We start from the raw sequence: 24,870 nt of genomic DNA, 5'->3' as shown, positions 1-24,870 counted from the left end.
TAAACAGTTGTCTGGTTGATACTTTTGTTTTGTTCAATCTATGCTACTGATGCTGGATGTTCGCTAAAACCTTAGTTGGAAAACAATACTGGTTTGGAATGGCTGAAATTTGTTTTTTAAAATATGTTTTAAACTTTGTTAGTTTTTTTTAACAATATTTCCACTGGTTGACTGTTAATTTGTGTTGAGGAAATGATTGAAACAAAGAAGCTGTTTTTTGAGAGTTTTTTGAGAGGTTGTGACGTCACACAGCCCTTTTAACTTTTCTCCTGCTTTACATAAACACTATAATGGTGACTGATGTAAGGTTGTTGAAACCCAGAGTAGGATGTGCTTATACAATAATTTGGTTGAATACTAATAATGTTGTTTATGGTTACGGGACGTGAATGCCTAACGGATTTTGTGTAAAAAGTGCTTCTTAATTACGATGGTTTTCTCGTAAATCTCAATTCTTAAAGTTTTTTTTTGACAAAATGAGTGAGTTGCTTTCAGTAGCATGAATTTTATTGACAAACGTTACTACGAAACGCTTAAATTACGACATACACGGAAAACACATGCGCAACACAAACAGCAAATAATTATTAAATAGAAACTACAAAATTGTGCATGAGGCAAATTGCTTCGCGTTACTACACTTTAACAGCATGTACCACTATATAAGCACCAGTATTGTTAATTTACTTTGTTACCACAAGGCGGGGCGACATTTTCTGCCATATCACACGCGTACATGGCACCAGGTTCCGAATTGAAAACTGTGCCTAAAGGACAAGACTTGTGGAAGGTTTGGCCTCCGTAGCATTCGTAGTAACCAGTGCAGCTCTCAGGGTCACTGTAGAGGCCGTCGTATTGGTCGAGGCAGCTAAAGGTGTTGGCAACATTCGAGCCGGAATCGTGGACTTCGAGTACGACCGACTTAGAGTCCGTCGACATTTCCCCTACTCCGTAGTAAGATATGCATTTCACCTCGCACCAATATCTCCCAGCATCTTCCAAACTGCTCGACTCAATCACCAGAGAATCGCCTGAAACATTAAAAAAATGTCACACTTGACGACGTTTGAACACAATTTTTGTCACAGAAAACTTTCGAATTTGTACTATTGGCGAGCGCTGCTGCAACCGATAGTTAGTTTGGTTACTTGTGCAGCCACAAGATGCAAACCACTGTGGGTTTTCCAGAAAAAGATTTTAGATATTTAGGTGAATTATAACTGGAGGTGAGATTACTGAAATTCATTTTGAACAGCCCGGAACTGAAAAAAATCGCCGAAAAAGAAGAAAAAAGTGACCAGTTCCAGTAGTAGAAAGATGTCTACGATGTTTGCTATGGTTTGAAGAATCGTTACAGCCGACGATTAGTAATTCTGGCGGACTCATTTATCAAAAAAGTGCGATTAAGGGTTTCTCACCAGACAAGTGACTCCGTCCGATCCAATTCCCGTATGCAGTGTAAGAGGTGGGAATTGGTCGGGATCCAGAAATTCTCGAATAAACCATGTCGTATTGACCATCTGACGTCACCGGACCTTTGTACCAATACACATCACCGCAGTGGCTTCCAGAGCATCTGTTGTAAGAGAATAGGTGAAGGTTAAAAAGTACAAGTGTCCGGGAATCTACACTTAAAATTCATATAATGGGGCGGTGGCGACCAAAAAAGACCAACATATTTTAGTGAGCGCATTTGGGTTGACAAGTCATTAAAATTTTTACTTAATTTGAATTGTTAAGGTTAAAAAGTACTAATGTCCGGGAAGTTACTCGTAAAATTCAGGTGGTGGCTAAAACAGGTCAAGATAGTTTGGCGTGCGCATTTGAACGCGAAATCATTAATTTTGTTGCATAATATGTGAACCGGAGCGTTTATAATGTTACCAACCACAGGTATAAGAGGGTATGAATTTTTCCCACATATCGCACAAAACCATCGTCTTCGAATGAAAATGTAAAAACAATTAAACTTACGTGCAACTGAGGGTAACCTCCTCACCCTCATGCGTCACAATGTTGCCATTATCAACCGTCACTGAATGCATCTTCGGCATTTCGTGGCTATCCCGCACTCTCAAAACAACAGACTTGATATCGACACCGAGTTCCATGCTCTCTTTCCCAACTTCTCCTTCCAGGGACACTTGACACCACATGTTCCTGTTGTCTTCTGCGTGCACCTTCAAAGTATGATACTCGTCAAACGATGTTTACTGTAGTTTTTGAGTAGGTCTTAAAAAATTTATTTCTGAATACAAAAAGCTTAACAAAAAAACATTAAAAAAAACGGATGGTCGATAAGTCCGTCACCAGTTACTTTCTGCACTGAAGGGACCCATACCGTCTCCAGATTACTGGCCATTATTGTCTATTGCTTTACATGATTTCGTTTTGGTAATAAATCAAACCCCTTGGTAACCTTACCGGCATGACAAGCAAGGAAGGAGTTGGACCGGAAAGGGAGAGGCGTCCAGCAAAGTTCGGATCGAGGGTGATGCTCGTAACGCAGTATGGGGAATCTTTACTGTAACCAGTACAAGAAAAGATGGGTTTCGCTTCCCTTGGGCCGTCTCCCATCAACCATTGCACGGTTACAGGTAGATTTTCTTCACCGGTTGAGATGCTGTAGTCGCAGTGCAGAAGGCCAGCTTGATTGGGATACGTCAAGACTTCTTCAAGCTTAAATGGAGAAATATTTTGTTAAAGTTTTTGAACAACGAAAAGTTGCCAGAAAAGTGATTTTTCTGCAGTGAGAACTGAAATAGTCACAATTTCACAGATTGAAAAGTTTTCAGACAAATTCTGATCTAAGGACCAGTATCAGATAGAAAGTTTTCAGTTTATTTTTATAGATAGAAACAACATAACATTATAGATACATAGGAACAATATTATTGCCAATATACAAACCTGTACAAACACATCCGTTTGTCGGATAACTGAACCCGCTCCACCTGTAGAGAAAACCAACGATGTGAGAACAAAACACAAGCAGATTGTAATCTTCATCTTCTTCAGTGATCTTTGTCGTATCTTCTTCTGTAAAACTGATGATCTCGTCCCCCAACCTCCCCTCTTTTATACACACCGCTCGACGCGACAGTGATTTGGCGAATGTTTGTTTGCTAATATTTGTCTTTCAGCTTCTCAAACTTTCCACTTCGTCAGGTCGATAAACATGTTGTTAAATCGATCCGCTTTCTCGTAAATTCCTGCATGAACCTAACGAACTTCTTACACACAAAGCTTTAACGATAGGCGGGTCCATGTATTCCCGGTGTGTGTGAAAGTCTTTATCCCACATTTCCGGACATACGGGAGCCGCAAGTTAATTTCACTCCAGTTTACGACTAGGGTTGTGGCGTTTGCGAGTTTTTGTAATTATTTGCCAAACGTTGCCGGGGAAAAGCGACGAGTTGATTATTTACACTTTGAACATTTCGGTGTTGGCCGGCCGCATAGTTTTGTATCCTCACAAAACTCCCACATGTGACTCATACTTGATGACCCGAATTCCAATTATTGAGAAGGACGCTCTTATCTTTGTCCTCGTCACCGGCATGCATTGTTGTCGGAATTGTGACATCATAGTGACGTCAAAGGAGGTCACGGGTTGGGTCGAGATATTACCTAATGGGCGAAGGTATTTTTATATCGAAAAATGCCGGTGGTTTACAGCTAATAATTACCGGCAAGTTTCTTCGAACCGGTGTCATTTATTGGTTTCCATGGTGCTTTGTCCAATAGTTGTGCAACACCAAGTTACGAAAGGTGAATAAAACTATTTTATAGTGGGAAAATTATACTGCGTACCTACCTGCTTCGTTTCCTGGGTCGTAAACCTAAACAAACCATTCTGATGTTCTTTTGATTTTTGTGGCAAGCTTTTGGCCTCATAATCCCGACATATAAATGTGTGACATATAAATGTGTGACGTATACATGTGTGGTGTTTTATTGGTCACCTGGAGCGAGAGGTTTTAAGTCTTTTTTTGCAACCTGTCCACAGTACTGCTTGATCTAGTTATTACTCTGTTATTTTGATCTCATAAACAAAACCGATATCGCCAAAATATGTGGATTTTGCCTGTGTGTCTGCAAACTGAGCTGGTTGATTTAACATAAGAACCCATTTTTACTATTTGTTTAAATCACTTTATCTAGAATAGGTCCGAGATAATAAAGGGAGTTCAGGATTTCCTCAATTTTCTTGTATTTTTATGAACAGAATTTGAAAAATGAGCAACAAGGGAAGATTTTCTTCGTTCCTCTCGATCTTCCTGAGCCAAAGCAGATGCGGAATTCTTACAAAGCTTTGTTGAAGTCCTGCTTACCTGTTGATCCTCCCCCTACCACCACTAGCACTGAACAAGAACAGAAGCAGGACACGACCCACGGCCATTTGAAGGGGGTCCAGGACAGTGGGTGGTTGGAACAGGTTGGTCGACAATGATTTTTAAGTAGAAACAAATTGGAACAAAATGCACTAGCACTATTTGTTTTGTCAAGCAAGAACACCAAAATCTCATCCAAATTTGTGAAACTTGTTTAAATGTTCATGCTATTATATACTGCATATGTCATGTGTTAATCGTATTTTGTATCTAAAGCCTTTACAAAGGCGTAATTATCTTGAAAATAAAAGAAAAAATTGTTTTTTTTACCTGTTCAATAGGTATGCACTATATCGTTTAATATGTTTCACCATTTCAGGTGTCACTGCTCCTTCGAGCGGCAGGTGTTGTGGTTGATGTGATGGACATACGGGCTGCCTCAGTTATTATCGCTATAGACGATGGATGTGATTCGGTTCCACAAATTTCATCCCTTGCACAAATGCTGCTTGACCCGTTTTACAGGTATGTGTAATTGCTAGTATATCATCCCATGTCTGTTGTTGGCGAATGCGGATACAATTTAACGGTGATAATATGATATGACGGAACTGATTTTAGCTGTTTTAATCACTTCAATGACTCCATATATTCCCCACTAAATATTTTTATCAGCTTCAGAACGAATAACATGCCATACTTTAGTGTTAAATATTTTGGTGATTGTATCTGTGCTGCTTTTTTCCAGAACAATCGAAGGCTTCCAAGTTTTGGTTGAGAAGGAATGGTTGTCGTTCGGTCATCGCTTCAGCCATAGAAATCGTTTTAATGACGTTGAATCAAGCGGTTTCACCCCCGTCTTCCTGCAGTTTCTCGATGCTGTTTATCAGGTTGGTCTTTATATGAGTAGGAGATGGCAAAATATGTTTTGGTGGAAACTCGCAGAAGCAATATTTCCAATAATAATAAGTGAACTGCGGATTGTGTCTCTATTTCGACTTAATCAGTACAGTGACCAAAGTCGGACTTGTCCGGCCAGGTAACTATATGATGACTTTCTGCAGTTGATCAGTTTAAAACCCTTCTTCCATATGGAAACCACATGTGAATAACACATTCCAATAAGAAGGCTAAGTGAGTCAATTTTCATAGAGGTAAATGCTTGTCCAAATTATATCGTAATGCCATCATATAATCTTAATGAACCTTCCTGTTCAGTTACAACCCGTTTTTTACAGGTTTTCGCACAATTTCCGATGTCGTTCGAGTTCAACTCGTCTTTTCTTGAAGTACTCGCTTACCACTCGGTGTCGAACCGCTTCACAACGTTTCTACTCGATTCCGACTACGAACGACTCGAAGCCGGCATTTTATTCGAACAACGCGAATCGAGAAGTTCGAAATCTCCTGGAAGACAATCTCTTACCTCTGCAGGGTCCGAAATTTCCTCAGGTTTGTTTGTTTGTTTCTGTGATGTGAAAGACAAGCACCCATGACTGAAGTGATTTCTATGTCAAAACTAAAATGAAAATGATTTTTTTTGTTTTCTTTTGCCTCCTCGAAAATTCTTGGCCACTTTGTTCGAATGATTTTTAGGTTAATTTCGAACTGTCAGCTTTTATAATGTATATTTTTGTGATTAGATTCCGTTTCGCCAACGCGCGGAAACCGAACAATCAAGTCACTGTGGGAATATATTTATCGTTGCAACAAAAGATCCCCCGTCTTCCTCAACCCCCTGTTCTACCCAGACCAACCTTGCAACAAGGCAAGTTTAAAATAAGTTAAAACTCATCATACAATTAAATAAACAATTATCGTTGTTTGTAACAGTTGCAATTGCGTATAACTAATGTATAACGCTGCTTGCAGGTATTAAGACCTGTGAGCGCTGCAAGTAGATTGAAGATCTGGCCTTACTACATGTTCGAGTCGTTAGGAGAAGGTCCGGCTTATGACGGTTTGTTGGGTGAACTTAGCAGTGGGACGAGCCACAACGAACAAGAGGCAACAGAGGTAGGAGATGACGTAATGACCAAACCTTAAATTGGAACCGTGATCTAAAGCATGAAATTTAAAAAGTCGTGTCTAGCAGTTGACGTCATAAAGCTGGAAATACGTGAATTAAAGGGCATTATGACGTGTACAAAATAAACATTCGATGATAATAAGAAAATTAAAGTTGTTGTTTCTTCAGACGAGCGAGGTTTGGGGAGGTGCGACCGCACGACGCGTCATCAACGGTTGCTATGACAACACGAGAGACGCGCAGCCAGATTCGATCAGGTGGGTTTTCTAATGTTTCGCGTTTCCGGTCAAGCTATCTTTCAGTGAATCCCGAACTCATTCAACAGCAGCCATGTTCTGGCGTTTGTTAATATAAACATTGCAGTAATGTTTCATGCAATGGCATGATAGGCAGGATCGCCCCACTGCGCAGGTCCTCACTTGGCAATCACAGCTATCGCATCGCCATCATTAGGTTTACAGGCTTCGCAGCCTAAAGATCAGATCTGGCTCCAAATTGTCGGAAAAAGTGGCTGATTCAGCTGGGCTGCAATGCCCGGACTGCAAAGCCTGTAAACCTTATAACCATTAGATTCAAAAATCTACTAATAACCATTGGTAATGATTTCTGACAATTTATCGCACTCGAACAACACGTTTGGGCATAAGATTGGTGACAGATAGGGTTGTTGTAGGAACTGTGATGTCATTTCAAGTATGAATATGGTATGAAACATCCCAAGCTACTGTGTATTTAATTTGACCTTCCACTTTGAACCGAGTAATTGTAAATGATTCTTCGCAGAACTCTCCTGCAGCAAATTCAGCATCTGGACAAAGAGTTGGGGAAGGATGACGATTCTTGGCAGAAAACCTGGAAGACTTTGAACATTTCGTCGCAACCATCATCCGTAAGTTGCATTTTGCATATTTTTACTTTTCCAAAATGATCACAACATTCAACATGACGTTCGTGCGTTTATACAACGGTAGCACTAATATTTGGATTAACAGATTGTAAACAGGAATGTGAATTGCTAAAATGCCAGAAGCACACACGCTTGTGCAATTCACGTAAGGATTATTATCTGCAATGCAATGAGGCCATTTCATGATATCGATGTTTAAAACTATTTTTTGTTGTCAATGTAATTTTACCATGCCCTTTTTTTCTAATTTTTGCAAGAAGCTTATCATGATTTTGCGCGAGGTGCGGAATGTGTACATTGTCATATCCGTGTAAATAGGAATAAATCAAAGTGAAATTTTACACCCAAGCTCCGTGTGAAACCGTGTGTACGTGACAATACAGTGCGCTCATCCGTAAACCGTGTTTACCTTTTTTTAGGGGCTGATTGCTGAGAAAACAAAACAAGCTCAGCGGGACATCAGATCCCTCCACACACTTCAGACAGAGGATATTATCGCGAAGGTAAATCGTAACTTATCGTTATCGCTGTTTGCACCTTGATTGTGCAGTGACGTGGCAAAATCTCATTGGTCTCTTGCCTGTTAGTGTTACCCGCTTTATGCTTGAAGTAATGTGTGGGTTTTTAACGGGAAGTGTTGATTGTGTATCCAAGCTACGAACCTATATTAACATTTGTGTGGAACAAAGGGTTCTTACAATAAGGTCTTGCTCCTCTGTTTATTCAAGTGTTAAACAAAGTAAAACTTATGGCGAAAATTGCAAATATTTAAAAATAGGACAATGTTGGTCTTAGCGACTCGACCAAGTTCGATGATATATCAAACTTCTTGATTTGCTTTTCGCAAACAATTTACGTCATCGAAACTACCTTGCAAACAATTATGTAATGCTAGTTGCTAATTCTGCAAGATGATTTAAAACCTGCTAGATAGGCAATATTCAAGCTCTTCTAAGGTAACGCAAACTAATTATTTGATCGACGTTTCGTTACCCACATACAATCGACCTTCAACAGGTCAAACAGCTAGTTAGAGATTCCTTTGCGTTGTTTCCGTTTAAATATTTATGGCGCGCTGAAAGCAACGCGTTGCCTCTAGAATGATGAATTTTGTTTCGTCTGAAATCGTATAATGGAAGTTTGCAAGTTGGCTAACAACAAGTTATGGATATTCATACAATGAATATCCGTAAAAGAAGAAACATTAATTTGATTTAATTTTGTATTTCGAAAACTCGAACTATTCCCTTGCCTTAAATATTACTCCATGACCTTCAGTCGGAACGTTCGGTTCGTTTGTTTTTTTATATTTATTAAAACTTTCTTTTCCTTCCAAGCGTTTCCAGCGCCCAAGAAACTTCGTCTTTAGTCTGACTGTAAGTGCGAACCAGATTGAAATTTCGTGATTTATCGACTTATCACAAACAAAAAAATCAGATTTATTATAAAAAACCACAAGGCAAATGTTTAAAATCCGTACAAATTGCAACTTTTTTGTTGAAGCACTGCAGTCACATCGTAACAGCTGATGCAAATTCATTTATTTGTAACTAACCCCATCACCAAACTTTTTATTTATCATCTTTGATATTATTCCTATAAACAAACAGCACAGTTTCAAGATGTAATTGTGATCATTTCAATCCTTCATATTTGAACCAACAACGAAATACTGGACAGCTATTCTGATATTTTAGAAACAGCCACATTATATTTTTTTTTGAGAAAGTCTCAAACACATATTGAAGCAATATAGCGGTTTCCTTTCTGGTTGAAGCACAGATTGCAAGAATTTTAATAGCTGGTTTGGTTAAAATACCACACAAAGTTATGTACAACCATTCCAGTTGTAAACTTACACCAACCCACAACAGAAATGATTTATCTGCACTGCAAAATAAATGGCGCGCTGAAAAATATCGCGTTGCCTTCTGATTGGTCGCCGAATATTTGTTTGCGCATGCGCACAAGCTCAACCGTTTCGAAACTCGTCAACAGGGTTCGGAATTGATCCAGACTCAGCAGTTTCTTCCTTTCCGGCCACGAAGCAAGACCACAACGTCCACTGTCGGCGCTATACCCGCGTCACCTATGCTATTGGTATAGAAATCGTATGCGTTACAGGAATGCTTGGTTTTTTAGTTGTTTGTTGAAAAAGCCTAATTTTGCTTTTTATGTTCGGCGGAATTGCGTGATTTGCTGTTACGTTTTTCGTGTGCATGAACGTTGCGTTTTCCTGTGTTCAATTCTTGTTATGTGTTTTATGTGCATGCGTTTTTATTGGTTTCATGCGTAGGTTAATGTTGAGGGGCTTCTAGCCAAAAGTTGCTGAATACAACACAAGATATTTTTTGGCAACAAAACATGCATTGCTGCACTTAAACATACTTTGTTGTTTTAGTAGGCACTTGTCATTATTTGAGCAATTAAGTTGACTTTATAAAATCCGTTTCTTACGGATAACTTTACATTTTCATGTTTTTTTGCAAATGCTTCTGCATGTTGCTATAATTTCACCATTGTTAGTTATATGTCAAGTTGTCTACACAGTAATAGGCAACGTGTTTTGTCACTGCTATTTAGAATTTGCGCTGTTGTCGATATATGATTTGGAAATGATAATTTTTCGTTATAACCAAAGAATCGAGATTGAAAACCACTAATCCCCCTTAAAACCCTTTACTATATATACGCATCACCTCCACTATTGGAGCAAAAAATATGCAAACATAATCACTTCATAGAGAATGGGAATAAGTCAGAAAACATTCACGAATGATTTACAAAATTTCATGGTGATAACTATGTTTGTTTATGACGTCACAGAGAGCCACCATCAGGGAGGAGAGCATCTCATCGGACACGGGTTTGGATGACGTCAGTCGTACTTTGACTCCACAGAACAGCAGAGATGTCTTCGACACAGCATCGTTGTACGATCAGTTCCAAGCCAACACACAAGAGGTATAACGTGTATTTTCTACACAAGCCACAATTATTCCGGGAACCTGAATATGAATAACAGACGATTAACGCCAGTGTGTGTTTACAACAAACTGCACAGGCTGATTTCTTTCATTTTATGTTATTTTTTCTTCTCTAGACCAAATTAATCACACTAAATATGTGCAATAGGATTTGACTGTGGTTTATTTTATAGGTTTGACAAATATAATGTTTTTGTTGTTTTTGTTGTATCAGAAAAAATTTACTTTAACATATGAACATTTTTATCGGGTTCATTTCGCAACAATTGTTTAATTTTTTATTTTTTTATTTATCCAATTACATGCGGATGAGGAGACCAAAACATAAACTTTAACATTTTGTTTCGCATTCCAGGTACGAACATACGAAGGTTCACTGTGGAAACGAGGGGCGTTGATGAGAAACTGGAAGCTCAGGTTCTTCGTGCTCGACACAACCAAACACGAGGTGAACTATCTTTATTTAGCGGTAATTTTTATGTATGGTCGTATTTTAATGGCAAAATTTTGTGGAAAAAGGGCGTGAATTATTTTCCTCGGACGAAAATTGGCATTTTTTTTTGTTTTTTTGGCATTTAATTTATCTACCTAATATATTAGTATTATATACGATATGAACATACTAATTTTATATATTTTTATTTCTCAGCTTCGTCAATACGAAACGAAGGGTGATCCCGTTTGCAAAAGTGTCATTGATCTTAAGGACCTTGAATCAGTGAAATTAACGGATCCAATCTCTAGTGCGCCCAAAGACACCGATGAAAACGCCTTTCTTGAGGTAATCACACAAACCTGAACGAATAACGTATTTCCAAAAAACTGAAAAACAAATATTTTAAACACTTCTAACAGTAATGTTCATCAAATTGCAAAAACAAATATAATAAAAATTGCAAATATCCAAAGCATTTAAATTTATTCAAAAGGATGCATGCAAGCTTTCTCGCTCATTAAAAAAAATTGATTTTTGAAATAAACCTCAGCTGAATTTCGCGATAATAACCTAATTTTTATCTGTAGGTTCATGTTTCCAAACGCATATATTACTTCATCGCCGAGAACGAAGAAGCCGCGAAAAGTTGGGTTGACAACTTACAAGGAGCATTGCAGTGAATATTACTCATCGCTCATCCGCTCAGAGGACCATCCTTACACTGTGATACGTTAATCACCCCACCATGAAAAGTTGGCGCCAGAATGCGAAGGAGTGAGGGTGTCGTTTGTCGCAACACAGAGACAATGGCACTAGAGGAATTAAATCAATGAATTTCTTCCGTTTTTCGTTGACAAATTAAAGGGGAGTGTGAGAGAATGTTTGAAAAATCGTCGTCCATTTGGTTGTATTTGAATCGTTGTGTGGTTTGATTTTCGGCACATTTGCGGAAATTAACGCGAGCCTACCAGCTCTAATCTCCCGAAAAATTCAAGGCAAAACGCATTTACATGCCGCACTCCCCTTTAAACATTCGTTGAGTGTACACGGTCGGTAGATAGTCAATTATTTTATTTTCGTCTGCATCGGTTGCTTCTTTGCGCCGGTTTGTATACTCAGCAAGAGGTTAAATTTTATTTAAAGCTTAGTTGCTGTATGCCAATATATGCTGGTGATTCATGCAGAGCCTTTGCGTTGTTCCGTGCTGCTCTTAGCTTTAACTCAACCCATCGTCTGTTGTTGTCGTTGGTATCAGTAGATAGTTTTTCGGGTTTGACGTTTTGCTGCTTTTTCAACAAAATCTTCATTGCCAACATGCCTATGCGGTTCAATGCACGCTAGTGTTGTTTTAACAATACTTCACCTTAATTTATTTTTTCAAATGTTTTACACATAAATTGCGGATTCATACAAGCGAACCAAGTAGTATTTTTTCTAGTATGATGAGTGGTCGCATACAAAACTAACATTGTTGTTGGTGAAATTAGTTTTCACTCCGGTTGTTTGATTAGTTTAAGAGGCAAAATATAATTAACCCCCAACGTTAAGACATCGTAAAACCGTTCGATTTGCAGCGATCGACCCTCCCCGTTGTGAAACCATATCCCACTTCCTATTGTAAATATTCCGACAACCGCTCGTAAACTTCCACAACCCCCCAGTTCGACGCGTGATTTTGAGCACTCTGATGGCGAGGCTGATGCTGATAAAGTGCTTCCGTTTTTTATGGGACATGTTATGCAAGCTTATTGGCGCCATCTTGCGGTGTGTTAACCTGGTGAAGATGTTTCTTCGATTCAATTTTTATTTTCCATGTTTTTCGTTGGTTTGTAAAGCGAACGTACTATACAAGCGATGCCATTTTCCGCAAGACGCTACTCTGAAAGGCGTCCAAATTTCTTGGAAACTGTATTGAAATATTTTGCGATACTGCATTGAATCTTCGTTTGCTCATTTGCTTCTGTGGGTACGAAGGTTTTCATGCAAACCACGCAACAAGTTTTAAATCATGGCAATTGCAACACAGCCTTTAGAACAAAAAATATCTGGAATTCAAGCGATGTATGTGTAAAGTCAAATAAACTTGTTTCCTGTATTATGCAATCTTTTTTTTTGAAAAAGTAGGTAAAAAAATGCAACAACGAACGCCCGAATTTTCTTGACTGCTTGCTTGCTGGTGTCCTTCCCCTTTTTTCCGCTTTCTTGCTATTTAGTATTCAGATTTTAAGGTGATTGCTCTGTTTTTACGGCGCACTGTTCGGGCGTAGAAGTAGCTAATTTATAAAAGTCTTCGCATTTATTGTAAGTTTTGTGTCCCGTTAAACGACTATCTTGCTGTTTCAAATACACATTCCTTCTGCTCATTCTGGATTGCAAATAAGTCCAATCAGATATTAATATCATACAACAACTCAGACAACTTTGGGGGGGACTGCTCTGTGCGAAAAATTCACATGACTGGAATTCAAAAGAAACATTAATATTATGAAATTAGTTGTTCTGACTTATCACAAATGTTAATTTTCTTTTTTCCGGGCATGTGCAACCGAAATGTCCCGAATTAGTGTTCAGTTTATTGCAAAAAATAAACCTTTGTTAACTGCAAACCTGCGGTGCTTTTAAATTGGATTACCAGCAAGTTAAAAAACGACAGTCCCGCAATAATAAGTTGACAATTCATACTTTTTACGACCCATTACTTCTATGTCCGTTAAGCAGCTTGCATGTCAAAATACAATAGACCCCAAGGCGCCCGTGACAGCCAAGTGGAGCGCTGATGCAATTATGATGTGAACGCGATGAACATTTGTATTTTCACTTTACGTGACTTTGTCTTTTGTGCCGCACAGCAGCTGCCACTATAAAACCCGTAGAAGTGGCTTTGATTTGCCCGACTGCGCCAGTTCCGCACTAGAGACGGCCGAGAGAGCCCTTCACCAACTCGGCCTCTGATTGGTTGACAGAAAAGTCGGCACCTTATTTGAACTGAGAGAGTGGCAACTGAACAGGTTCGTGTTTTCTTATCGAAAGGTGCGATATTTATTAGTTTATTGCGCTCAAAGGTAAGCCCTGGATGATGAGTTAGCTAATTTTATGTTGTTTGATTCGTGATTCATTTTTTAATTTATTTTTTGAGGAAAGTCAGGTTGAATAGTTGAGTTAAGTTACTCGCAAAATAGCTGCATTGCCCGCATACCCAGACAGGGGCAATATACGATCAAAGCATTTGTGTTTTGTGTACGTGTATTATAATTATACAATTTTAAGCTTTTAGTTGAATTGAAAGATTGGCTTTTGTGACAAACAGATTAATTTGGGTGCACTGTATTAGTTTGTTTAGTTTTGTTAATGTAGTTTTGGATATTTACAGATTGAATTCAAACTTAAGCACTTAAGTCTTAATGTACATAACACTTATTGCTGGTGTTTACACTGCCTATAATTCTGATGCATGGATGGAAAAAACATCCACAACATTTCATTTTACTAAAGTTGCATTATTAGACTATTTCAATAAACATGGAAAATGAGGATCCCATCATCGTAAAGGCAAGAGAAAAGATGATGGAGTCATCTTCAGATGACATAAAACGGCCAAACAGGGCTGTGGTGTCTTTAAAGACCAAGGTTAAGTCACACAGGCCCATCATTTTATTGAGAAGAAACTCATGTGGAAACATTCAGACACATTCAAATGCAATAAAAAAGCCGAAAAAGATCCCACGCCTGAAAAGTCTCACAGATATTGAAATGAAACCCAAAAGTGTAGGTAAAATCAGCTCTCCAAAAGTTAAAGTGGAAAAAGTTCTTCAACCAACTTCATTTGAAGCATTACAACAAAGCATATCAGCAACCACAACTTCTATTAGTGCTGCAAATATCAAAACTGAGTCAAATAACCTGTGGGTGAACAACATAAATGTTCAAAACTTACCCACAAATGTCAGTCAATCACCGGAAATGTGTCATCCATCCCCAAAACCAGAAGGACAGTTCTTTTCTGGCAATTTACAATACCAAAACAACCAATTTGTTAAGAATGAAATAGACTACCCGAACAGTTTTATGCCAAATCAAGCGCAAGGTCCATTTCCAACACAAATGATGAGCCAAAATGGATTAAGTTATGGCGATACAACTTTGAATCAAGGCGCCCAATGTATATACCCCAGTACTAATCAATTTGGATATATCCAAGGGCAATACAGTGGCGGAATGCAATTTCCTAACACCTTCATGCAGCAAACAGGTTAGCACATTGTTTTTTGTCATTTTATTGCATAATTGTCGATTTTTGTTGTTGGCAATATTGTTCCACGTAGGGTGATTATTCACAATCAGTAACAAAGTACGTTTTTTTTCTTCACATATTTGTATTTCTTTCAGGGGACTGCTTTCAACAAGGGCAACCCTTCCAGTATTTTAACCCAAATCAGCAGATGCATGTTACAAACAACTTTGGTCACTCACCTATTGATGACAGTCTAACTAATATTACATGGCTGGGCAGAATGGGTGTAAACAACTTCATGCCAGTTCCATTGGAAAGAGAAAGAAAATATGAGGTGGGAGTTTACAAACAATTTTGTGTATATACATACTTTTTACATATTTTTTTATGATTTAACACAAAAATAAGATCAAAAGTATCGAATGTTTTTTAACATTTGTTGTATTTCAGAGGGATAGGAGAGGAAGGCCTCCTTACTCCTACATGGCACTCATCCAATTTGCAATCAACAGCAGTAGCACTGGAAGAATGACTTTGCGGCAAATATACCAATGGATCGAGGACAAGTTTCCTTACTTTAAAAACGCTAAACCAGGTAGTTGTAGAATGATAAAGTTGTAGATGACTGGATTACTCTTTTGATTTATGATTCCTTGGGTTTGGGCCAGAATTTTATAAATTTCGCTAATATTAGGGTGGAAAAATTCCATCCGCCACAACCTATCACTGCACGATATATTTGTGCGAGAAGTGGCTGCTGGATCAAAAGCATCTTATTGGACGTTGAGGGCTGATCTCAACATGAGGCCTTTGACATTGGATAGTTTGGTAAGTCCATCCTTCATATATCTTAACTTCTTATTTTATTTGGGGTTGAGTCGTTGAGAGGATATTGGGATAAAAGATTAAGACACAATGTGGCGCAGTACAAAACCATGTCTTAAATTTGGCGAGTGCAGAATACAATTTGCGATATTTTTGCATGTTGTATCTGCTGCAGCGTGGAGGTGCCCAGCATGCATTTCAAGACTGCAACCCAAAACCCATTCAACAAGTTTGGCCGATGCAACAAGTTCCTCCAGGACAGAAACCAATTCTACCAAGACTTCCACAATGTTCAAGACCTTACGTCCTATTGCCCGTTCCTCTCATACAGGTGAGAAGTGAACAAAACCTTTTGCTGCCCAACAGTTTGTACGAATTAATTACCTTGTAGTGTTTGTTTTAACTACTTTGCATCCTCTAAAAGCAGTGAATTTTTATTTTCGTTGCAGACCCAAGCTGACAGTGGCATGATGACAAGCCCACAACCACAGCAAGAAGCATCACCTCACCAACAAATGGATTCTGATAGCGTTAGGTACTCATTGTCAAGTTCATGCCCTAAACTTGTGCTATTTTATTTGATCATTACCATGTTTACTTTTTGCTAGTCATGATGCAACGTCGACCTCATTTTTTGCTGACTCAGGATTTCATTCAGATATAAGCCATTCTACCCCTTCAGGTGCCCTGCACACTAATATGACACCAAGTAAATACCACGTGTTATGCTTGAAATAATTCTCAATCTAAACTCTGTTGCGTTTAGGCTCATCAGAGCGACCTACAATGGTCAAACTGCATCTGGATCAAGATGTCAGTCCAATGTTGTCCCAAGCAAATGTGTGTATTTTTTGTTTAAATGTGATACTAACCAGGACCTACAAGCTAATATGTTTCGGTGCTTTTATGTTTTCCTTGTGACAAATAACTTTTGTTCAAAAGGTTGTGAAGTCAGGAAGCCAGAAAAAGTCAAGAAAGGAACCACTTAAAACACTAAATGACTCTCTCAATTCATCACTGCACTTTTTAAAGGTAACTGAAGTTGGAGTCAAAACAATTTAACCAAAGCTTTTCTCGCATAAAACAAAATCAACACAACCATTCTGTTACTTGATATTCCGTCAATTTTCTTTTATATTGGCTCCACTTTGCTTATCTTATGATTATTGTGACACGGGGCCTGACGGCACTATTGGTTGAGCTTTGCTTGGGCATAGTGTTTCCACCTTGTTTTCTCCGTAAGGTTGCACCTAGTTTGGTGTCCAACGGATGACGGTGATTGTATAGTCACCACAAAGTGGAAGTCTTTGCTTAGCCGTTTGGTTAGCAAAGTCGTCTGAAAGTCACACCAGCTGCACTGATGAAACCTTTTAGGTCGAAACAGTGGCCATCTGTAAGCAGCTTACACAATTCTTTTATATTGTTTGTCTATTACACCTTTTCAATTCAAGCATAATAGGTTTTGTGATGTTCTATATTTCCCTGAGCAGCCAGTACTTACATTCAACTCATAAATTCCCCAATAAAACTTATAGGAGAGCAGTGAGAGTGACTCTCGTTCCCCATCTCCTCGGCAACAACGATCTCTCTCACCATCCGGAACCCAATTCCTCCTCTGCAAGAAGTTACACAAACAAAACACAAAGAATCAAGCAGCATCGAAACCTCCAAACTTGGGGATATCTGAAGAAACTTTTAGTGAGATTCTCAACGACCTTGGGTCACCTTTCAAGGACTTTCTATCCCAGGTTGGCATTTTACTAAACATCTTCTTGTGGGAAATCGCGTTTTTCTCAGTCATCACACTTTTGCAGTGTTAGCAACCTGGACAAGCATTCAGTTAATACTGCTCTATGTAATGGTGGTCCACGTACTTAGCCCCGAAAATACAAACTTTTTTTTAAGTGGCCTTCAGCACCAGAATAAAAAACAAAGCATTTTCGTTTCAACTGTCTCATTGTTGCAGAATATTTCCAAATCTTCCCCCAAGGTTTCGACTGCACGCAAACGGCGCCGATCCTGGGGATCCCCCGAATCGAGTTACGAATCGAACACTGGTGTTTCGGGAATTCGGAGAGTGAATGAAACCACTCCCGTATCTCAGCAAATACGCAGGGTGAAAAGCGAGGCTGGTGACCTCACCAAAGCCGCACACGCCACGTCATCGGCAATTACGTCGCATTTGCCAACTTCGACCCCACTGTGCAAGGAAAAGTGGAAGAAATCGTTGAAATACAAGTAGGTCTGGGTCAGATCTCGAAGGAATGAAGTTAAATTTAATATCAAAGATGATTTAGATGTCACTTTTTGAAAACGGCAGTAATTAAACAGAAGATTGTGTCTCTTGTCTAATCGAGCTTTGACTGTCTCTTGTCTTGACTTCATTTTCATTGAAATTTTTTTTTAACTTAACGTTGTTTATTTTTGTTTCACATTTTTTCAAGAAGTTCGTGCGAACCTGACGAAAATCAAGAAAACGTTTGTCCCCATGGCAACAGCGACGAACCTGCCGGGGCTTGGTTAGCAACCGAACAAACTCCTCTTCGAACTCCTTCCCCAATACCATCATCTTCCAGGGACGATGACCTCCATTCCGAGTTCCTCCAGGATATAATGGGCACAGTTTTCAAGACACCAGATCGGCCGACAACCGCCGCGCGGCATTTCGTGGGCCTTTCGCCTGCAGACCGCGTTCCATTTGCCGATGTAACTTCTCGACACGTTGTCAGTGTTGATCAAGCCTGTGGTTCGAACCAATTTCTCACCACCCCAGTCAAAGTAGAAGCACTGGATAGCAGTTTCACCAAGCTGTTGGATCTCAGTGGTGGCAGCGGTAGTTTTTCTCGCATAAATACCCACTTTTCCGATATCACCGACCTTAACCTGAGTTGGTCGAGTCTCACTCAGCTCTGAGGGTCAATTTCTACCGTGTTTAAAGCAGCAGCAACATATTGACAATTGCTTGCTTTATATTTAGTGCATTCCCGGCCATAATGGCCCGTTTTAATGTGTGCAACCATTTTTGCTACGTACATTAAAGTATTAATTTTACTTGCGAAACGGCAAAGTGCATTTAACCCGTTTGTATTTTGTACATGTTGTTTTCGATGTCAACAGTTTCATTCGTTTCACATTTTACCAAGTTCCCAAACTCATTTAGAGACTAACCGAACGATTTCTTCAATTTGTCACCGTTTTTGGTCTCGCAAACTCCGCACCGGAAAGTCGTTTTAATATTTTTTCAAAAGTAGCAATAATTTGCTTTGTTCTCTGCGCCCCCAAGCGGGCATCAGTGTTAATTTCTGCGCGAATTTCTCGGCTCAGAATGCTTTTCTCGTTCAGAGAAAAAAACGCCTTTTACGAATTGCTTTGCACATAAGATGAATTTTTGTAATTATTCATATTCTCACTCGTAATTCGGTGCCTCTTGTTTTGTATCTATCTTATTTTCGCGTGTTTTCTGTAAGCCACTAGCCACCCGCCTAATGACCAACCACGTCTTGTGTATTTGCTGGCTCCGCAGCGCCACCTGGCGTGAGCGGACAGCACGGGTATCACCACTGTTACTTAGAACCCCCTTAGTTTTAGAGGTAGCACCCTAGCCGGTTTAAAATGAAGCCATTTACCCCCATATGTCACCGTGTTTTTTGCGTAGTAATCCCATCGACCCCGTGTACATATCGCAGATTTTTATCTTTCGTTGTTTGGCTCCTTTAGCGCCGCTTGGTGGCTGTTTCAACTTGCCTAGCTGATGTCTTTGGTCACTTTTTCACCTTCACCTTTGTACGGCATTACTTCATCAAATAAAATACAAACATTAGATCCTCAATTTGAGTGGTAAGAATTGGTACCAAGCAGCCAATTTGCTTGTCACATTTGAGATGTAAGAACTGTGCATTCAGACGATGCATTTTGTGTCAGTGAGTTGGCCTGATTTTTTTTCACGTTACAATGCAAGTAAAGTTCATCAGTCAAGATCAAACGATTTCTCACAAAAACTAACATTTTCGGTTGACATTCAAGACATTATGACCCGGTGACAGAATTTTTCACTAGAGATGGAATGTGAAACTATCATTAAAAACAACGTACAAGTGTTTTTTCTCCTTAACAGATAAAAAACTGTCTTTACTGCCAACACGAAGCAAACTTTACATTTACAACACAGATTTTGTACAGTGACCCTGATTTTTTTGTTTTTTTAACAGCGCCATAAGTGGTTAGAGTTTCAACAGTTGAAAAAATCCCCGTGCGGTGGACTTGTGTCAACTTTGAATATCGAAGGATTTTTAATATTTTATTTTGAATATATGGGATTTCTTCGTTGCTATTAGATCTACGAATATTAAAAATTAGTTCATTGTACAATTATCTGCAATTATATCATATTTAGTCACGGTAAAATTTAGCAAGTTTTTCAAATTTTTAAGCGTCAATTGGTGCATCTTATATAAGTAAAATCCCCAATTTATTGGACCCTGCACAATGGCTACAGTTGATGCCTTGAAGAAAGCTCTGACAGAAACTCTGGAAAGCAAAGGGATTATGGGTGAACTAAAGGCAAGAGTAAGAACTGAGGTTTTCAAAGCATTGGACGATCCAACCAGCGAAAAACCAAAACTTAGCAATGAAAATCTTCTCATCAATGACCTCATCAGAGAGTATTTGATCTTCAATGAATACAAATACACGGATTCTGTGCTTGTTGCTGAAACTGGGCAGCCAGAGGTTCAACTTCAAAGAGAGTTTCTTTGTCAAGAACTTAATGTTGATGACACAGAGATTTCGGCTAAAGTTCCTTTGTTATACAGTCTGTTGGATAGTTTTGTCAAACAAAGAAATTTAAAGACAGAAACCTCAGTCAAACCCAAGACCTCATCCAATGATGCTTCTACTGGCAGTGGCCATGGACTGATATTAGGTGGTAGAGGACATTCTTAACAGGTTTTGTTTGCTCATAGTTATGCATTTTTATGTTTTCGTCTTGTTTTATTTCCAGGTTATCTCAATTTTTAACCGTGTTTGCCTGTGCTTCAGTTGTTGAACAACTTACTAAAGTAAATGAATTGCAAAACACCTTGAGTCACCAACACTTATTATTCGTTCTGGTTTTTGACCAAATTCTTATTTACTGTTTATGGAATTTCTTAACTAGTAAAACATGTGGAGTGCATAATGTATCGCCCATTATTAAAAAATATATAGACATGCCTTAGTGTACAGTTCCACCTTTTTTTTCAAGTATTTTTAGCTTTAACTGTGTAGAATTTGTTTATTTAAGTTAAAATGTCTGATCGATTGACCCAACTTCAAGATGCCGTGAACCAGGTATTTATATATATATATATATTTGTGGTTGCACATAACTTTAACTGCATGTTTGTGCCGAGATTTATGACGTTTTCATTTATTTTTAGCTGGCAGAACACTTTTGCAACAGCATTGGAATTCTGCAGCAAACTGCTCCCCCTGGAACGTTTGCAGGATTGGAAAAAGCTGGAAGTAAACCACCTGCTGTAACTAACGATGGTAGGGGATTGTATTTAAACGCTTTTAGTTCAATTAAAGCTAAATTTTTGTGTAAACCTTTTGGGTTACTTGCTTTGTAAATATATGTTTGTGTTTATGGCATGCTTGGTACTAGCTATGTATGTTTTTTAAAAATACTTTTCTGTCAGCTATAATAATTGCATTGCAAGCTCTTAAAAAATATTTCTTAAAAGTCCATGAAGTTCATTGATGAAACTTTATCAATGCATTTTGTAATTGAAAATGAGCACACTAGTAAACATGGTTTGATGATTTCAGAAACAATTGCTTTGTTCACCAATTACATTGTGAGAACTGCAAAAGATATTGACATTCTCATCGACTCGTTGCCAAGTGAAGATAGCACTTCTGAACTCCAGGTAAAGACCTTTCACAATGTATGTCAACTGTTTTTGATATTTTACCTTGCATCACCATTATATTCAATATATCTGAAGTCATGCACAGTACTGGACTTGTAATAGGTTTGTTGCATGAAACTGTAACTAAAACTTATATGAGTTAAAAGCAAATGGCCACTGTTTGACCTATTAGGTCATCAGTGCTGCTTGGTGTGACTCTTGCTTATAATATGTTGCTGAATCGTTTTATTTTCAGGCTGCAGGTTTAATGCAGTTGGAAAAAGAAAACCAAGAGGCAGCAGAGAGTCTGCGGGTTTTCATGAGAAATGGTGAACAACAACTTGCTCGAATACAGGAAGCGCTTGTTGAAATCGCGCAAGCTCAATTAGCTGCAAGGAAAATTGAGGTAGTTATGCTAAAACTTGAATTGGTCAGTTTTGTTTGGGTTGGCAGGGTTGCCCTGCTTTACATTTTATGCTTTAAGATTTAAGTTACCACATGGTGGTGGTAGTAAGACATATGTCTGGACATACCTTTGGTACAGACCGTTTGTTGTGGTGTGCAACGACGAGAAAACTATAAAGTAAATGTACAGTGTAGTTATTGCAGTGTGCAAAATACAACGTGTGTACTGCCTCATTATAAGATAGTGGTGCATTTTTCGAAAACTCTCAACAAACTTGCACCACAGGCGAATCTCGTATGCGGGACATCCCCCTCTACAACCCTCCCCAGTTGCGAAGAAGTTACCGGTGATTTTTCGGACATGCCTCAGCGGTGATGACGCGGATTCTAATGACGATCGACGCTGGATTGATCTAGAAGGCGGGCGTGCACACCAAGAACGGACGGTTAACGCACGCGTGGAAAAATTACTGTTGTATGATGTTGGTGGTTTGTCCTGATGCACGGTTGAGTCACAAATATCACTTCCAACTCATTTTGCTTCTGATTTCTGGGCAATAAAATGTGTCTTGTATTGAGACAAGAATAAAAATATTTTACGTGACGTCATATTGGGTTTCCTTATATAGATCTTGAAAATCTTGAATCAACAAGAGTTGATTTTTACTCGAACCGATAATATTTACATAGACTTTATCTATGGGTATGTTGCAAGTGGAACGCACAATTATCTTATTTCCTCTCAGACACCACAAGCCAATATTGCAAGTCATGATTACAACTTACTTGTAGTCATTTGTGATCAAACGCTCTTAAAAAAGTAACTCAAGAAAGGATTTACATACTGGTCGCTCGAAAGCTTAACGTTAAACTTGGCATAGTTATGTTGCCAAGTTAATCATTGGAGCGGGTTCTAATCCCTGCGTCGTATTATGAATTCCACATACTTAACTAAGACCTCACGTTAAAACACTGGATGCTGGTTGCACGCGATATGACGGAGTGCAGATGTCGCATTGTTAACCTTATCAATTCAAATCGTCTTTCAACACCTGCTAATCTCACGGCATTACAAGACAACTTGTGCGAGGCCGGGTGGGTTTTTCCACAATTTGCGTGTGACTGGAAAGGTTTCTCTCATTATTTTACACTTTTTTGCCTCCGTTTAAGTAAATTAATTCATAAATATGGACTGATATTTTGTGATTGAAATAAAGATCTCCTTTTAACTCTGTCAAAAGTAAATTAGATTAAAAATAACAATGCATAATAAACAACAAGCAATTAAAATGTCAATTCAAACCGTAGTGACAACAATATATTTGAAGATGCAGAAACCGGGCATTGCGTTGTTATGTGTTGCCAACAGTTCAAATACGGTCATGCCCTCAAGCTAATAAGGAATTGGTGACATTCCTCTTCCACGCAACTTTTTCTTACGTTTGTGGAGTTAGCAATGAAGAAAATGCATTTGCACGCAATCTTATGAATACGAAAGGTTAACAACCAACATAGCAACACATAATAACGGTTTAAAGCGTCTAATTTGCGTCTAAACAGTGGGATTTCTGCCAAAAGCTATTTGGATAAACTTTATGCGGTCACGGAATTGTAATTTCTTGTCTTGAACTCCAAATGAATATGCTGGAATTCTGACGCACGCTTTGGGTTATGCAAGGTTCTTTGGGCTGCTGGATTCCAAATCATTTTAGTTTAAATACAAAGGTTGAAAATAACTGGCTGGATAGTGCCATTTCTTGCCAGCGTCTCAGTCACGTTTTGATCAGCCGTAAGATTCGTGTTATTGCCGCATTAATTCATACCAAAATCGGTTTGACCTTTAAGCAAATTGCAGACAGATTAAAGGTGAACGTGTTTTTATTTTTATTTCACTTTTATTTTAACGCGATTTTCCACGAAGAAAACGTTCTGTTTGAAGCCCTTAACCGTGTGCACCGGACACGTTTTGTTTTCCAAAATAGCCTATTCCTTTAAAATGAATCCATATTTAGGCTGTTTTATGTTAATTGACTTTCTAAACAGGCGCGTGTCGGCATAGTCACAAAATAGTAATGATAATATTATAATGTATATTTTTTATGGGAAACTGCAGACAGGGCCACTCTTTCGATGTATGAGAGGTACTAACAGTACAACTTAGGTCACTTACAACAATCTGAATAACCAAGCAGTACTTGCACTTTGTGGGGACTATACATGCAGTCACCGTCAACCTTTGGGTATCAAACTTGGGAGACAATATTTGTTTAATGTCACAAACACAAATCCGACATTTCGTTTAAAGTTTCCTAAAAACTGCTTGAGGAAGTAAATGCTGTTGGAGTGGGAAGATGTTCAACACTGTATGGAACACTTAGGCTTTGCCCATAGTTGTTTCCTATCAAAAAGATAACATTACGTCGCCACGGGGAAAAGATTTCGTTCGATTGTGCAAAATCAGCGCCGTGAAATCCGAACAACTTCCTTTAAGCTTCAGTGCTCGCCCACGTAATCTTCCTGCGAAGTGAATTAATGTGAGAAACGTTTGCGGCTTTCAAATGTGTGCAATCATTGCGGCAATTCCACAGAACACATTAGTACAAGTCATGTGATAATCAACTTTGTTCGCCAGTTGGATCCAACACTCGCTCAGCGGGACGAATAACCAAAACAATTATATTCCAAGCTTGGCGCGTGTACTTATTTGTATCTTCAAAATTTTGTTTCGTGGGTCTCGTTTTTCGGAAAATTCCGATATAACATGGGAATTTTTACATTTTACAAATTCAACAAGGTTCAAATAATTTCTTTTTACGTCGTTTGAT

The 24,870-nt window shown here is 38.7% G+C and overlaps 5 protein-coding genes across 10 annotated transcripts in view; 4 read left to right on the top strand and 1 right to left on the bottom strand.

Moving 5' to 3' along the window:
- The window catches only part of LOC145898375 (myotubularin-related protein 5-like), a 30,136-nt gene extending 17,086 nt beyond the window's left edge, over window positions 1-13,050 (top strand). Inside the window, exons 30-44 of the mRNA XM_082986809.1 lie at window positions 4,229-4,438; window positions 4,714-4,859; window positions 5,083-5,224; window positions 5,573-5,786; window positions 5,978-6,102; window positions 6,207-6,350; window positions 6,532-6,620; window positions 7,147-7,252; window positions 7,690-7,773; window positions 8,608-8,646; window positions 9,269-9,370; window positions 10,097-10,234; window positions 10,613-10,705; window positions 10,907-11,038; window positions 11,281-13,050. Coding sequence (XP_082842935.1) covers window positions 4,229-4,438; window positions 4,714-4,859; window positions 5,083-5,224; window positions 5,573-5,786; window positions 5,978-6,102; window positions 6,207-6,350; window positions 6,532-6,620; window positions 7,147-7,252; window positions 7,690-7,773; window positions 8,608-8,646; window positions 9,269-9,370; window positions 10,097-10,234; window positions 10,613-10,705; window positions 10,907-11,038; window positions 11,281-11,373 — 1,857 coding nt within the window. The 3' untranslated portion in view covers window positions 11,374-13,050. The remainder of the gene's footprint in view (window positions 1-4,228; window positions 4,439-4,713; window positions 4,860-5,082; window positions 5,225-5,572; window positions 5,787-5,977; window positions 6,103-6,206; window positions 6,351-6,531; window positions 6,621-7,146; window positions 7,253-7,689; window positions 7,774-8,607; window positions 8,647-9,268; window positions 9,371-10,096; window positions 10,235-10,612; window positions 10,706-10,906; window positions 11,039-11,280) is intronic.
- LOC145898410 (uncharacterized) lies at window positions 501-3,035 on the bottom strand. Its single transcript, XM_082986851.1, has 5 exons — window positions 2,911-3,035; window positions 2,425-2,679; window positions 1,975-2,180; window positions 1,419-1,576; window positions 501-1,031 (listed from the first exon to the last, which is right to left on the bottom strand). Exons 1-5 carry the CDS (start codon window positions 3,007-3,009, stop codon window positions 679-681), a joined length of 1,071 nt encoding a protein of 356 aa, XP_082842977.1. The 5' UTR covers window positions 3,010-3,035; the 3' UTR covers window positions 501-678.
- A 1,024-nt stretch (window positions 13,051-14,074) lies between the features above and the next one.
- On the top strand, window positions 14,075-19,517 carry LOC145898380 (uncharacterized). Of its 5 annotated transcripts, none has more exons than XM_082986820.1 (12): window positions 14,075-14,942; window positions 15,080-15,258; window positions 15,375-15,519; window positions 15,619-15,752; window positions 15,925-16,080; window positions 16,199-16,284; window positions 16,358-16,458; window positions 16,516-16,589; window positions 16,692-16,781; window positions 17,285-17,497; window positions 17,716-17,987; window positions 18,197-19,517. In XM_082986820.1, the coding sequence occupies exons 1-12, from the start codon at window positions 14,213-14,215 to the stop codon at window positions 18,660-18,662; spliced, it is 2,646 nt and encodes an 881-aa protein (XP_082842946.1). In that variant the 5' UTR covers window positions 14,075-14,212; the 3' UTR covers window positions 18,663-19,517. The 5 variants fall into 5 exon arrangements, with proteins under 5 accessions (XP_082842946.1, XP_082842943.1, XP_082842945.1 ...); XM_082986817.1 differs by having other exon boundaries at window positions 18,194-19,517; XM_082986819.1 differs by having other exon boundaries at window positions 15,375-15,522; window positions 16,358-16,431; window positions 18,194-19,517.
- Window positions 19,518-20,025: 508 nt separating this feature from the next.
- LOC145898419 (centrosomal protein 20-like) lies at window positions 20,026-20,991 on the top strand. Its single transcript, XM_082986861.1, has one exon. It carries the CDS (start codon window positions 20,235-20,237, stop codon window positions 20,688-20,690), a length of 456 nt encoding a protein of 151 aa, XP_082842987.1. The 5' UTR covers window positions 20,026-20,234; the 3' UTR covers window positions 20,691-20,991.
- On the top strand, window positions 20,936-22,604 carry LOC145898417 (mediator of RNA polymerase II transcription subunit 21-like). Of its 2 annotated transcripts, none has more exons than XM_082986860.1 (5): window positions 20,936-21,077; window positions 21,167-21,278; window positions 21,558-21,658; window positions 21,897-22,046; window positions 22,332-22,604. In XM_082986860.1, the coding sequence occupies exons 1-5, from the start codon at window positions 21,036-21,038 to the stop codon at window positions 22,419-22,421; spliced, it is 495 nt and encodes a 164-aa protein (XP_082842986.1). In that variant the 5' UTR covers window positions 20,936-21,035; the 3' UTR covers window positions 22,422-22,604. The 2 variants fall into 2 exon arrangements, with proteins under 2 accessions (XP_082842986.1, XP_082842985.1); XM_082986859.1 differs by having other exon boundaries at window positions 21,558-21,676.
- The last annotated feature ends 2,266 nt before the right edge of the window (window positions 22,605-24,870 follow it).

This window comes from Ascidia mentula, chromosome 4 (assembly GCF_947561715.1).
Source record: "Ascidia mentula chromosome 4, kaAscMent1.1, whole genome shotgun sequence".
Classification (NCBI taxonomy): domain Eukaryota; kingdom Metazoa; phylum Chordata; class Ascidiacea; order Phlebobranchia; family Ascidiidae; genus Ascidia; species Ascidia mentula.
The sequence above is the reverse complement of the archived record's forward strand: the minus strand, read 5'-3'. Positions and strand labels throughout refer to the sequence as shown.

Bases quoted from the DNA above. Each gene is read 5' to 3' on its own strand.
- LOC145898410 (XM_082986851.1), bottom strand. From the start codon at position 3,009: ATGAAGATTACAATCTGCTTGTGTTTTGTTCTCACATCGTTGGTTTTC. The intron at 2,680-2,910 runs GTTTGTATATTG...TCTCCATTTAAG, and splicing joins AAACGGATGTGTTTGTACAG to CTTGAAGAAGTCTTGACGTA. The intron at 2,181-2,424 runs GTAAGGTTACCA...CATACTTTGAAG, and splicing joins CTTCCTTGCTTGTCATGCCG to GTGCACGCAGAAGACAACAG.
- LOC145898380 (XM_082986816.1), top strand. From the start codon at position 14,213: ATGGAAAATGAGGATCCCATCATCGTAAAGGCAAGAGAAAAGATGATG. The intron at 14,943-15,079 runs GTTAGCACATTG...TATTTCTTTCAG, and splicing joins CACCTTCATGCAGCAAACAG to GGGACTGCTTTCAACAAGGG. The intron at 17,498-17,715 runs GTTGGCATTTTA...TCATTGTTGCAG, and splicing joins TCAAGGACTTTCTATCCCAG to AATATTTCCAAATCTTCCCC.
- LOC145898419 (XM_082986861.1), top strand. From the start codon at position 20,235: ATGGCTACAGTTGATGCCTTGAAGAAAGCTCTGACAGAAACTCTGGAA.
- LOC145898417 (XM_082986859.1), top strand. From the start codon at position 21,036: ATGTCTGATCGATTGACCCAACTTCAAGATGCCGTGAACCAG. The intron at 21,279-21,557 runs GTAGGGGATTGT...TGATGATTTCAG, and splicing joins ACCTGCTGTAACTAACGATG to AAACAATTGCTTTGTTCACC. The intron at 21,677-21,896 runs GTATGTCAACTG...TTTTATTTTCAG, and splicing joins AGGTAAAGACCTTTCACAAT to GCTGCAGGTTTAATGCAGTT.